The sequence below is a fragment of the Ursus americanus genome, chromosome 33, assembly GCF_024610735.1.
Source record: "Ursus americanus isolate L20-20 chromosome 33, mUrsAme1.1.p, whole genome shotgun sequence".
Lineage (NCBI taxonomy): Eukaryota > Metazoa > Chordata > Mammalia > Carnivora > Ursidae > Ursus > Ursus americanus.
In genome coordinates, this window is record NC_142159.1 from 7,215,886 (window position 1) to 7,229,569 (window position 13,684).

At 58.0% G+C, this 13,684-nt stretch overlaps 1 protein-coding gene across 2 annotated transcripts in view; it reads left to right on the forward strand.

Moving 5' to 3' along the window:
- SPOCD1 (SPOC domain containing 1) overlaps window positions 1-10,424 on the forward strand; it is a 36,777-nt gene extending 26,353 nt beyond the window's left edge. Inside the window, exons 8-20 of one of the 2 annotated variants that reach the window (XM_087858431.1) lie at window positions 254-430; window positions 855-896; window positions 1,037-1,090; window positions 1,385-1,503; window positions 2,263-2,422; window positions 2,540-2,656; window positions 4,393-4,518; window positions 6,553-6,685; window positions 6,908-7,058; window positions 7,366-7,501; window positions 8,151-8,240; window positions 8,526-8,712; window positions 9,599-10,424. In XM_087858431.1, coding sequence (XP_087714557.1) covers window positions 254-430; window positions 855-896; window positions 1,037-1,090; window positions 1,385-1,503; window positions 2,263-2,422; window positions 2,540-2,656; window positions 4,393-4,518; window positions 6,553-6,685; window positions 6,908-7,058; window positions 7,366-7,501; window positions 8,151-8,240; window positions 8,526-8,712; window positions 9,599-10,263 — 2,157 coding nt within the window. In that variant the 3' untranslated portion in view covers window positions 10,264-10,424. The remainder of the gene's footprint in view (window positions 1-253; window positions 431-854; window positions 897-1,036; window positions 1,091-1,384; window positions 1,504-2,262; window positions 2,423-2,539; window positions 2,657-4,392; window positions 4,519-6,552; window positions 6,686-6,907; window positions 7,059-7,365; window positions 7,502-8,150; window positions 8,241-8,525; window positions 8,713-9,598) is intronic. The other variant, XM_087858430.1, reaches the window with a different exon arrangement.
- Window positions 10,425-13,684: the final 3,260 nt, after the last annotated feature.

The window sequence follows — 13,684 nt, forward strand, 5'->3', positions numbered from 1 at the left end:
ATGAGAGGATGCGAATGAAGACCGGCTCCTCTCCTGGCACAGAGGCCATGCAGTCCGCAAACATTTCTCGAATGCTACTTTGTGTCAGGCCTGTTCTAGGCATTGGGACTATAGTGGGACCAAGACACCCATGCTCTGTCCTCATGTTGCTTACGGCGCAGTAGGGGAGAGAGACATTAAATGAGTGCAGATGAAGCGAGCGCTCCGAGGGGCCTTCGTGGCTCGGCTCTGAAGTGCTTTCCTTCCCCTGCAGCTTGGTTCCGGGGCAGTGCTCCACCTCCTGGGGGCCGTCCGCGGCGGCCGGGCAGGGGAGCCGCAGCCTCCGAACTTGGAGGTTCTAGAGGACATGATGGAGGTCAGCTTAGCATCGCCAGTCCAGAGGCCCAGAAGGAAGGAAAGGCCCACGGCCCAAGGCCCCGCGGGGTGCCAGGTACAGAACACGTTCTTTACATAGGCGGTGTTACGTCATCCCTGCAGGGAGACGCTTTCACACCTGCTGCACAGAGACGTCACTGCCACCACACAGCTGTGACTTGCTCATGGTCCCACAGAACGTAATAGCCAGAGACGGGGTTAGACCCCCCACTTGTCTGCCTAGTGGGGTCTGTGTGCTCTTTGTCCAGCTCTCCTGAATTCGGGAGCTTGACTGAAGCGAGGGAGGGGCTGAGCCTCCCGTGCCTTTGGAGAGGGAGCAGTCGCCGACCTTTGTTCCTGACTGACCAGCATGTCCTGCCATCCTAAGGTCCTCAGGAGGGACAGCATGGGCCCCTGGTGGCCTCTGACTTCTTCTGCCGTCTGAGGAGTCCTTCCTGTCCCCTCAGCGACCCCCCCCCCATATCCTCTTTCTCTTGCAGGAGGGGGCTCCTGTTCGTGAGGCCTGTGCTGCGTGTCCCGGGGTGAGTGCCTCTCCCGCAGCGCCGTGGGCTGGAGCATGGGTCAGGGAGAAGGTGGGGAGGTGGTGGGGGGAGTGGTGCTCCCTGGGACCAGGAGGCTCCTCCCAGGGTCGCGACCTCAGTTCCTCTCCCCTTCCCCACAGGGCGGCCCATTGGAGGCTGAAGAGGAGGAGCCTGGTGAACAAGACGGGGGAGGGGTCAGGGAGGGGAGGGCCCCCCCGCAGCTGCTTGTCTTCCAGGGACTGCTGGGGACTAGTGGGGGCCTCATGCCCAACTTCTGGCCCCAGCCCCTCTGGGACTCTTCTCTCTCACCTCTGATACATCACTCCCACCAGCCTCAGTCCTTCCCCAGAGGGATGGGGGCTGCTGGCTGCCTGGGACTGGATCCTAGATGTCTCGGATCCCTGAGGTTGGGATACCCCCCCCTTGCCTGCCTAAACCCCCCAGCATTAAGTCACCCCCGCCCCTTGCTCGTCAGCATCCCGTGGGAGTTTGTGACTTTCTCTCTCTCTCTCCCTACAGCTCAGCTTCAGCACCAGCAGAAGCTATCCCTGGATATCGGAGTACGGGGTACTGTGGTCCATGCCATGCAGGAGGTACTGTGGAGTCGGTAAGACCTCGCTCCCTACTTCCTTGACATCTGTGACATCCTGAGAGCTGTCCTCACCTCCCAGGCCCATGTTGCCATGTCCTCAGGGCTTCTGAATGTATGACTAACCCCATTTTGTAGCCGTGAGGTCATCTGCCTGCACAGCGAGCTGGTGGAGAGCTGACATTTGCACCTGGGTCTCTCTGGCTTCAAGGTCATGCTCTCCCATTAAGCCACTGCTGCTGCTCATGTCCTCGTGGTTGTCACCCACAGCAAATGCTTTCAGACACAGTGAGACTCTGCTGGGAGCATCTGTGAGCTCTGAGCCCAGAGCTCTCATTTACATTGGTGAGACCGAGGCTCAGAGAGGGTAGGACTTGGCAAAGGCCACACAGCAAGTCAATGGCAGAGTCGGTGTTACATTCAGGGCCAGGGCTCTGTCCCCTGCCCGCCTGATGCCTTCCCTGTCCCCCCAGGCTTCCTCCATCCCAGTCCCACTGGCCAAGGATAAAGCATGGGCTCAGCAGTCAGATTTGCCACTAATCACTTGGCCTTGGGCAAGCCCCTTGTGTTCTCTGAGCCTCGCTCACCCCATCTGTAAAAGGAGAGTGAGACTGCTGCTTCCTCACAGAGCTGGGGTGAGAATGAGTGTACACATTGGGAGATGCCCAGCACAGAAACCACAGTCGGTCCAGCCCCTGCTCTGTGCTTGCGCTGTCTGGCCAAGGGCCTAGATGGCCTCACGGGCTCAGCGCAGTGGTGCCACCATTGCCCCCGCAGCCTCCAGGAGCATCCAGACCTGGTGCTGAGTGAGCAGGCAGTGGAGGGGATCGCTGCTGGCATTGAGACAGCCCTCTTCGACCTGACACAAGCCACCAGCTGTCGCTACAAGACCAAATACCGCAGCCTGCTGTTCAACCTGCGTGACCCCCGGAATCCAGTGAGCGGGGCTTCTGGTTGGCCCAGATCCCCCCCTCGGAGGCTCAAAGCCCCAGCAGGATGTTGGGGTGGGGGCTTCTGGAGCAGTGTGGTGCAGCCCCTATGCCTGCCCCTGCAGGACCTGTTTCTCAAAGTGATTCAGGGAGACGTCACCCCCCACGACCTAGTGCGGATGAGCTCCACCCAGCTGGCCCCCCAAGAGCTGGCCCGCTGGCGGGACCAGGAGGAAAAAAGGGTGAGCTGTTGGGTCAAGTCAGGATAGGTGACGTGGGAGGGACACGTGGAGAGGAGGGCCCGAGGGTGCAGCAGGAGAGACAGAGCAGAGTCGGGGGGGTCAGTGAGATACAGGGAGCACAAGACAGAGATAGAAAGGAGGAAATGGAAAGAAAGAGCAGGAAGACAGGGAGGGAGAGAGAGAGAGAGAGAGAGAGAGAGACTCTCCACAAAAAATGGAAAAGAGGCAAAAAAGAAAGAGACTTGGGATGGAGAGCTTGGTAGAAAGGTGACCCCCGAGAGGTATCATCTTCCACTTGCTTTTCTGCAGAGCTGCGCTGGGGGTGGGGGTACCAGGCATGATGGTCTGGGCTCTGGAGTCCAGGATTGTCATCCACTAATAGGGCTAGGTCCCCTCGGGTGCCCCCGTTTTCATGTCAGCCTCAGAAGCCCCAGAAGTGTCTTCCTGGTGCCCCAGGCTGGGGAGGGACCCCAGAGCCCTTGAGCTTCACCATCACGTCCCCATGTACCCTATGTCCATGGGTCTCTCCCTTCTTGGGGACGGCTCAGGGACAGGGAAGGTGCGGGCCCTGAGCCAGCTTTTGGGAATGCCCGGTGGCCCCCAAGGGAGAGGGGACCAATCTCGGAGTAGGCCAGTGGGATGGGGTGGGGTCCTGCAGCCCCTGTTCTGGAAGATACTGGAAGATTCGATTCACCTAGAATCCACAAGGTGACTCTGTCCACTGTAGGCTGAGCTTCTGCCCAGGTACCTGTGGGGGACCAGGAGCAAGACCAGCCACATAGCTTGTGGGGGGCAGTGCCAAACAAAAATGTGTGGCCTTTTGCTCAACAACTATTAAGAATTTCAAGATGGCGACAGCATGAAGCATGGGGCCCTGCGAAGGGCAGTGCGCCATGTAACAGCAGGAGCCCACACCCCCGAGTCCAGCCCTGCCAGCGAGGATGGGACCTCCTCCAGGCTCCCAGGAAACATTTCAGATAGGATGACGTTGACCAACAATAAGAATGACAGGTAGCATTTACTGTGAGCCAGACTCCAGCCAAGCATTCTACATTTGCTGTTTAATTTAATGCCCTTAATTTAATTCCTAGAAAACAGACACATGGAGGCTCAGAGCAGCGAAGTGCTTATCCAAGGCCACACTACCTTGGGGGTCTCTAGTCACGACCCAGCTGACTGCCGAGCCTGCCCTCTTTCGACTACACTGTATTCTTCCCAGGACAGAGGCTGGGGTACAGTCAGAGGCAGAACTGACTTGTGGGAGAAGGTGAAGTTCAAGAAGGCTTGCTGGAGGGGCGCCTGGGTGGCTCAGTCGTTAAGCGTCTGCCTTCGGCTCAGGGCGTGATCCCCGAGTTCTGGGATCGAGCCCCACATCAGGCTCCTCTGCTGGGAGCCTGCTTCTTCCTCTCCCACTCCCCTGCTTGTGTTCCCTCTCTCACTGGCTGTCTCTCTCTCTGTCAAATAAATAAATAAAATCTTAAAAGAAGGAAGGCTTGCTGGAGGAGGCAGGGCTTGCATTTGGAGGGCGAATGAGTGGCCTGTGGAGCAGTCGGCTTGAGGGGGGAGGGCGTGTTAGGTGCAGGAATGGTGGAAGCAGAAGTGTGAAGGAAGAGGAAGGGTTGGCACAGAAGGGGAACCACAGGAGAGGGGCCTCCAGGGAGGAAAGCGAACACTTGGGCTCGTGGTGGCCTGGGACCCCCTGACCCGGCTGAGTTTGGGCTGCTTGGCCCCGCCAGGGCCTGGAGATCATTGAGCAGCAACAGAAGGAACCGTGTAGCCTCCCGGCCTTCAAACTGACCCACAAGGGTGAGGTCGAGATCCTGCGGGACGTGGACCAGACGCTGACCCTGGAGGATCTGGTGGTAAGCGACAGACTGACCTGGCACTGGGGGCAGGGCGGAGGGGCTCGTGTCCAGGGTCCCATTCCTCACCTTGGCAGCTGGGTGGCCTTGAGCAAGTCGCTGAACACTGTGGGTCCCAAGGTCTTCACTGTGGACAAGGGGATGGTCGCTGCCGCAGGGGTCCAGGCGAACGTGGGGCGGGACTGAGCCGCAGGCGCTGGCCTGTCCTCACCTTCTCGGTGCAGGTCCCCTCCTTCTGGCCTAATGCCAAGGCACCGGATGGGAGTGGGAATAAATCTTATCACCGAGGTTTTCCCCAGCCCCAGACATTCCCGCCGGATCTCTGGCTGGGAAGCAGGAGGGCCACACTGTTTGAGTCAGCGACTGATTTTGGGTGTGAGGAACAGAGACCTACTCTCTTTGGTGGCAGGACTTAGGGGCGCTAGGGGCACAGAACCGCCCGCAGCCCAGGGCAGTTGCTACACTCCCCTCTCATCGCTGGGGATCTCCGTCCTCACGTCCGCCCTGCTCCTTCCTCCCCGCCGCCCCTCCACCTTGCTCGTGGCCTGCTGTGGTGGCTCAGCCTCCCGCAGACCATCAGAACTCCCCCTTGGCTTACTTCAGCCTCTCCCGGGAGGCTCCTCTGGCTTGGCTGCGGTGTTCCATGGGTCAGATGTTCACCCCCCTCTGATCAGCTCTGTCCGGGACGGACAGCGCGGGTGGACCCCTTGAGCTGCGTGCGCTGGATTAATGACAGTGAACATGAGACAAAAATCCTTGCGGCTCCGAACCCATGTCCAGGCCACACCCCAGAACCACTGCCTGTGCGGAAAGGAGTCCCCAACCAAAACCGATCTGTATTCCCTGAATAAACCGCGCGTAAGTGTAGAGGGAGGAACTAGAAGACCCAGGGAGAAGTCCCCACTGGGAAGACAGCGGCACAGTAGCAGAGGGCAGAATAACCATAATAACATCTTTACTCCTAATCGAGCGCCTGCTGTGTGACCTTGGACACACAGTGCCTCGTTCAGATCTCACAGGGACCGAGGAGGTAGGTGATCCCGGTGTCCTGGAAGAGGAACCGGAAGCCCTGTGCCCAGGGTCACTTAGTTGGTCCCGGGGGAGCTGTGATTTGAAGCATGTGCCTTGGTGCTACTGTGGACGTGGTTTATGAGGCCAGAGTTGAGTTTCCGAATCTTTTAAAATCTTCCTGAAGCCATGTTTGTTTTGTGGTTAGAGCTATTTCTATTGTGAGGGGAAAGCTGACTTGGCAGTGAGCATCAAGGCTTAAAAAGGCTCATTCTCCCTGATTCTGTCATCTGTGCCTGCGAACTTGTCCTAAGGACAGAGTTAAAAGTTTAGGAGAAGACTTCCTGCATAAGGATGTCCTCAGTACTGTTTGTAATGGTGGAAACCTGGGAATGACCCCACCACCCAGCAGGAGAGGTGAGGCTTACACGACGGTCACCCCTCCCCTCAGTACAGGCGCTGTGTCACATGGCAGACGCTTCTGCTGTAATTCATGGACGCAGTGAGAATACAGGTGGCTGGGAGGCCTGGATGGCTCAGTCGATAGGCGTCAGTCTGTGGCTCAGGTCATGATCCCAGCACCCTGGGATCAAGCCCCGCATCAGACTCCCTGCTCCGTGAACCTGCTTCTCCCTCTCTCTGCCTGCTCCCCCTGCTTGTGCTCTCTCTCTGTCAAATAAATAAAATCTTAAAAAAAAAAGAGAGAGAGAGAGAAAACAGGTGGAATACCTGATCCCAGCTATTTTAGTCATAGGACCCCCACACCCTGTGTGTAGGAAAACTGCTTCAAGGATCCCCAGAGGGCCAACAAGTGTCTCTGAGTGCTGGGGCCAGGGGTGATTTTTGGTAAATTTCACTTTTTTTTGTATTTTCCATATTTTCTCTAACACGTTTGCAGCACCTCTGTAATAAAATAATGTATTATTTGGAAAAATAAAACCATATCCCCGAGGCTCCCTACCGATGGAGAGCTGCTGACTTGCCTGGCACCTTGCCAGCCCACCCCTGTCCTCTTGTGCCTCCTAGGGTCCCATGGTGTCCATAGACTGCAGCCCACTGGCCCTGTCTGCCACGTTGAAGGCCACTACCGAGCAGGACGAGGACACCACAAGGCAGCACGAGCACCACTTCCTGGACCCCAGCTGCCGCATCTGCATGGGTTGGGGGGAGACTCAGGCTGGGTGCAGGGGTGGTGGGCAGGCTGGGGCTGAGCGGGGGGCTCAGCAGCAACAGATTCATGGCCTGGGGAGAAGGTGGCAGGGTGGGCATACCTGTGTCTCGGGTCACCTGGAAAAGAACCCGGTTCAGAGCCTGGCTCTAAAGCCCTAGGCTGGCTTCCTCTAACTGCCTGCCCGCCAGCCTTTGCTTCTGCTCTTCGTAGACTGGAAGGCCCCGTGTGAGCTGCCAGGCTCCTTTAAAGCTACTAGGAGGATAGAGGATGGTGTCTTCCAGAGAGTTCCAAGCCCAACCCTCACCTCCTCTCCAGAGATGCCCCAAACTGGGGAGAAGCCTCCCCCACAGCTCCAGGACAGGTGTGGGGCTGGGGCTGGGTGAGGGTCCATGGGGGCAGCCACGTGGGGGACAGCAGATGTGGTATGGGCTCTTCTTTCTTTGTGGCCTTGGGCAAATCCTGCCTCTTCTGTGGGTCTCAGTTTCCTCATGTGTGCAATGGAACCAATCGTCACTGTCTCCTGGTTCCCCCCTCATAAGGCCACGCTCAGGCTAGTGTTCCAGCACGCACGTTGGGAACACAGGACTTTCTCTGAAAAGTAGGGAGATGCTGAGGGATGTCCTGATAACCCGTTCTGTCTGGCTCTGTCTCTCTGTTCCTCTCTCTAGGCTCCACATGCCTGCTGGGCCCACAAAGGCCCTGCCCAGCCAGCCGCCCTGGGAGGGAGCTCTGGACATGTTCTCCATCAAGCGGTTCAGGGCCAAGGCCCAGCTGGTGTCTGGAAACAGCTGTCGGCTCCTCATGGTACTCTGGCCCTGCTCGCCAGGGTTGTCTCCCTCACACGCTGGCTGTTGGCTACTCGCACCGCTTTCTTTCTTTCTTTCTTTCTTTCTTTCTTTCTTTCTTTCTTTCTTTCTTTCTTTCTTTCATTCATTCATTCATTCATTCATTCATTCATTCATTCATTCTTTTACTCCCTCATACTCAAACAAGGCATTGGCACCCTCTCTGTGGCTGGCCCTGTGCTGGGCACGGGCAAATGAGACAGCCCCACTCCTATGGAGACGTACAGGGGTCAAGGACTTCCTGTAACCCAAGGCCTAATGCAAGAGGGCCCCGGGAGAGGAGTCTGGTGCCTCCTTGGCCCAGGGGGAGGGTGTTAGGAGTGATTGTTGAGTGATGGACTGATCAGCTGAACTGTTGGATGGGGATGGAAGGTTCAAGGAGGGAGGAAGAGGCTTCTGAATTGCTGCAGGAGACTAGCCCAGAGAGGCTGTGGGCCTCCAGGGGGCAGTCAGGACTCCCTGGGCAGCCACGGACCTTCCTGGGGGTTCTGGTATACTGCCTGTCCATCCTCATCACTGAAGGCCGTGGCTTCGCGGTGGCCGGTGTTGAGTGTGCCCTAAGTGGGTGGGAAGCTAGAGGGCTGACTGGTCATCCTACCTGCCCCCAGGCCCTGCCTGAGGTGATCCGTTCAGCCGGCTGCATCCCCTCCAGTACTGTCTGGGAACTTCTGGCCAGCACCTGCCCGGCTGAGGCCAAGGTAACTGCCATCCTTGGGCACCCCCTCTCCTCCTAGCAGGGGACCCCAGCCCTGTGCTCCCTCCCTCTCCCCTTCTGGAGCAGAGGCCTGATTTAGGGTGTCTGGGTCTAGTTCCCACCGTGACCGTAGACACTCTGTGACCCTGAGCAAATTCCTCTCTTTCCTCCACTGGGAAGTGGGGACACACGTCCTCACAGGGTCGTCAGAGGCTTAGCTGAGGGCAGGGGTGTTCCCAGGAGGAAAGGATGGCTGCTCCAAAAGCCACCCTCCTTCCTGCACCTGCAGGACATCTGCGTGGTCAGACTGTGCCCACACGGGGCTCGGGACACCCAGAACTGCCGCCTGCTCTATTCCTACCTCAACAATAAGCAACGCCATGGCCTGGCGGCCGTGGAGCACGTGCGCGTGGTGCTGCTGCCCCTGCCTGCCTTCCAGCCTCTGCCCCCCAGGCTGCGCCCTCTTGGAGGCCCTGGTGAGTGCCCCAATGCCCCACCAGACCCCGCCTCCCCTCCCCTGTGACCAGCGGGGGCGCTGTGGACAGTCACCCCGGTGTCCACGGAGGCAGGCACAGCTCAGCAGGGTATTCCTGCGACGGGCACATGGGGTGACAGTAATAGCTCTGTGTTGCTTACTGGGTGCCAGGCAGTGTCCTAAAAGCTTCACTTCTATTCACTCATTGAGTCCCCAGAATAACCCCATTTCACAGATGAGGAAACTGAGGTAGGGAGCAAGCCGGTGACTTGTCTGGAGTCACACGGCCAGTCAGGAGCAGAGCCGGGCCTCACAGCACGGCTGCAGAGACTGGGCTCCTGACCACCACACAGACTGCCTCTTCAACCAGGCATCCCGATTAGAATCTCATGGGACGGCCACATTGGAGGCAGACACAGCGGGACAGGGTCAGGACCCACAGACAATCGAAAGCATCACCTAAGACAGGAAGGAGGGATGTTTTCACCACGGCGGTCCTAGGCTGAGGTTGGCCTTGGTGCACAGAATGTGGCTGGCACCTGGGGTGGGGGTAGGGGGTCAAGGGTTGGACTGCACCCACTTCCAAGCAGAACACTTGGCCTTTCCGGGCTGCCTGTCCTGGGGACAGTGTGGTAGACTCTGCAGCCATACAGTCTTGAGGTCAGACCGTCCATTGCCCTACCCTCCGTCAGGTGAGTCTGTTCCCGTGCCCAAGACAGGCTCACCCTCCTCCTTCCTGTTCCCAGCATCTCATGGGCCCCCATCTCACCGCTGGAAAGCTCTCCCTGGGGCCTCGTCTGTAGCCCTCTGCAGACACAACGCAGCTTCTAGGGACTGTGCGTTCTCTCCTACCCAGCCTTTGGTCTCTCCACTCCCTCTTTCCCCAGGTCTGGAAGCTGCTCACTCAAGCCTGGTTCTAGCTGTGCTGCTTCCCAAGGCAGGGCTTCCAGACACAACGGAGTCTGGCCCTTTGTGGGGGAAGGTTCGAAAGATGGTCTCCTTCAACAGAAAAGTGGAGAGGCGGTGCTATCAGCCAGAAGACAGGAGTCCCAGCTTGGCCCCGAAGTGCTCCCCTCCCCCAGGGGGCACTCTGCAGCAGAGCCAGGGCGATAGCAGCCTGGCTCCAAGGGGAATCTGTGCTTGGCAGAGGCCCCCCAGAGACAGGGGGAGACTGTGGGGAGAGCCGGAGACCTGGCAGAGTCCTGGGCGAGGGCAGTGGCCCCCCAAACCAGGCCGGTGCCAGTCTGGCCATCCCTATTCAGCAGCACCATCCGGCCCCAGCCAGCACCTCCACAGGGCCTCCTGCCCCCACCAGGCCCTGCTCCAGCATCTGGAATCCCTGGTGTCCATGAGCCACCAGCTCCAAGCCTCGTTGAGATTCCCAGGCCAGGGGCTCTTTCCCCCAACCCCTGCCCAGCCCCCTGCAGCCCCTGGAATTTTTGACCTACTTTGCCAGCCCCCTGCAGCTTCAGAGCCCCCTGGCCAGGTTCCTGACTCTTTGGGTCCTACCGATGGAGCTGGCTCTGAGTGCACCTTCCCCAGAGAGACCTGACACTCATTACCCACCAGAAGAGAGGCATTGATTCCCTCCCCAGGACTGAATCCTGAGCTGTTCCAAAGAGAGGGGCGGGGGGGGGTCAGCTGTTTGAGTTTCTTTTTCTGCGGTCTGCTTGGTGTTGATCTTTGGTTCAATAAAGAGTTTGGCAAAGGTGAGATTGCATCTGCTGGCTGATCAGGAGAGACCCTGGGCCGGGCCAGGTGTGGGTCAGGATAGGTGTGTCTGTCAGTTTCTATGCGCAGATGTAGCAGAGCTGAAGTGTGGGGGATGGAGGGGCAGCCTTGCCAGTTGCTTGTCTTGAGATCCTGAACCATCACTGCATCCCAGGACACAGCTGTTGCCATGGTGGGTTCTGGAAGCATTCTGCAAGTATTCTGAACTAGGAGGAAGAAGCAATGGGAGAGAGGGCAGGACTAGAGTGGGGGAGACAGAAATGAGGCTTTTGCAGGGGCACAGATACCCAGAGATTGTTAGGGAGAAAAAGGAGAGCAAGTTGCAATGGTTTTTAAATTTTTCAGTTACCAAAAAAAATTTTTTTCGGTTACCAAGATTTTTTTCGTTTGGCTAGTCGGGTACCACCATATTCCCTAAGTGTCTGCGTCTGTGTGCATCTGTGAGTGTCCGTGTGTGCTTGTGCCTGTGAGCATGTGTGTGCATCTGTGTGTATGGATGTCTGACTGCATGTCCATGTGTGGGTCTCCGTTGAGTAAGTTGGGAGATCCATACAGGACGACTCTTCTCTGCACCTCTTACGAACTCCCAGAGACTGGTACAGGAGAAAGCCAAGGGTCTTGGTCTGGGAGGGAGTGGGCATTCAGGGTAGGGTTGGAAGCTGGTGTTAGGGCTGGATGGTGCTGCTTTGCTTGGGACCTGGCGTGAGCTCCTAAAAGCAGCTACAATCGTAAAGCATTTCAGTGTGGGGTGGGCCTCAGGAGAACTGAGTCTGTGGACCCACCTGGAAACTAGCTGCCCCCTGGCTGGCTAACCCAGTGGGAAGAGACAGGGCCTGTCTTAGAGGAAAGAACTTGTGGCAGCACCCCTCCCTCGTCCTCACCCCCGTCCCCGGTCCTAAAGGGGTGTACTCCGTCCATCCCTCTGGAAGTTTGCACATGTACCAGCCTCACTCTGGACCGTGCTGTACTGGGAAGGATGGGGCGTTTGTTGTTTGGGGGAACCCCTCCTCTCTGCCCCATGAACTCCGCTGCTGCCCTACCCGCGGCCGACAGCAGAGGGGGCCCTCGGCCTAGGGATGGAGGTCGGGGCGAGCAGGACCGGAGGACGCGCTGGGGGTGGGGAGAGGTGTGGAATTTTAGCCGGAGGAACAGGAAGAGGGGCCGGGAGGTGTGTTGCGGGGATAGGAGGGGGACACAGAGAGGGGTCTGGACAAGTGAAGCGGGGGAGGGGGCGGGGCTCCTTCGGTAACTTTACCGACTCCGAGGGGCTGGTGAGCGTCACAGCCTCCGTTCGGTATGTAAATAACACAAATTACTATGCAACCTGCAGCTTGATCTGAGTCGGCAACTTGGGTCGTTTCCCTAACGCAGTTGGGGCAGGTCAAGGGGAAGACGGCTGCGCACCCCTTCTCCCCAGGCCCAGGACTTCCTCCCTGGGAGACAGGAGAGCGTTTGCTGGCTTCCCAGAGCACTCAGGGAAGAACAGGCTCTGTGCTCTCGGCCGGGACTTCCTTTCGGAGCTTCAGTTCCCCCCCACCTAGCAAATGGGGGAGATGACTCGCCTTCTAGCACCTCGCCCCGCGAAGAGGGCTAGAGGTGGACCGCGAAATCCTGCAGCGTGCTTTGAGGCTGGGGCCTGGACAGTACGACCTCCACCCAGGTTTTGGCCCTAGTCCACAAGCCTCTTTCCTCGCCTTTCTTGCGGCAGAGGAGGCCAGGAGCAAGGATTAGGGGAGCTGTTGCTAGGGGGCGTGACCGGCGGTTGCTGGGCTCGAGGGACGTTGCTAAGCAACGCTGGGCGGGGCTCAAGTTGCTAGGCCTGAGTAGGAGTCCCCAGGGACCGGAAAGGCCACCTAGCTCCCTTCGGCTTCAGTGGAAGGCGCACCACGAAGCTGCTCTCCCGCGACTTTCCCCGGGACCGCAGCTTCCCCCGGGCTGGATGCAGTTTCCAAGGGTCCTTCCGGTTCACACCCTCCGAGACTCCGTGATCCTCTGGGCTCTGGAGCGAGGAACCCTGGGTCTTTGTGCACGTGTCTCTGCGCTTGCTTGAGCGGTAGAGGGGGAGGGGGGTCGCATTTGGGTTTCCATAGCAACTGCTCCAGTGTCATCCCGTTTCTCCCAAAGGTTTGAGCGGTAGCGTGGAGAAATTTGCATATATCTGCATGTCATTAACATAGAGGCGGGGCCGGAACTTGTTTGGGCAACTATCCCTGGTCAGTTCCCTTTGCTTCTCTCTCATCCCGCCTGAGGGGCACGTGGGCCGCGCATGCGTGAGTGTTGTGCTTGTTAATGTTCCCAGAATTGGGGTGGGTGGGTGAACTCTAATAGTGACCTCCCATTCTGGACCCCGGTCACCTTATTGAGTCATTAACCTGAATTCGTCCCAGTACCCTTGACCAAAGACCTTGACCAGCACCGCCACGCAATGCCGGGCCTGACTGGAATCCCAATTCTGACCTTTCCTGTCTGTGTGGCCTTGGGCAAGCTTAGTTCCCCTCTTTATGGCTCAGTTTCCTTCTTTGTAAATAGGGATACTAATCCCTAATTCATCAGGTGATGTGAGGGTTCGATGAGATGTCACTTTTCTATACACTTATGCTGCTTCTGGCACACAGCAGGCCCTTAGTCACCGCTTCTGCCCTCCCTTCGTAGAATCCAGCTCCTCTCAGGACCCAACCAAAACAAATTAACTTCCTTTGCAGCTCAAGAGTTGACAGCTAAACACCAGGAAGGACTTCCAGATGTCAGGATTCAAGGCACAGGATGAGGACTATTGGTTTGCCTGTTTGTCCTTGGCGGCTGGAGGCCAGGTTGGTGAAGCATGGACCCCCACCCCCCACCCACCACCGCCACCACACACTCATGCACGTCCTTACACCCCATTCCCTCTGAGGGACCGACAGTTTCCAGAAACCCTGCATTTCTGTCTCAAAGGCACTAGAGCCAAGACCTCTGCAGCAGGGGCAGCTGAGCTTAAGAGTCTTAAAAACCAGAGCTAGGGAGGTGGTGACCAAGAAAGTCCCCCCAGGACTGCGATATCGGGTGGAGCAGGGTCTGGCCAGAGGCTGAGGGCAGAAACTTTGCTTAGAGAGCCAAACATCTGGTAAACCAGATAGGATGGGGGAGGGGAGCAGGGGAAGGGGCCCTAGGGCCACTCACTTGCCTCTTCTGGGCCTCAGTATCCCCCCTGTGGACCATTGGGACTCCTCTGCTGAGACAGGGGGCAAAAAAAGGCAGAGGTC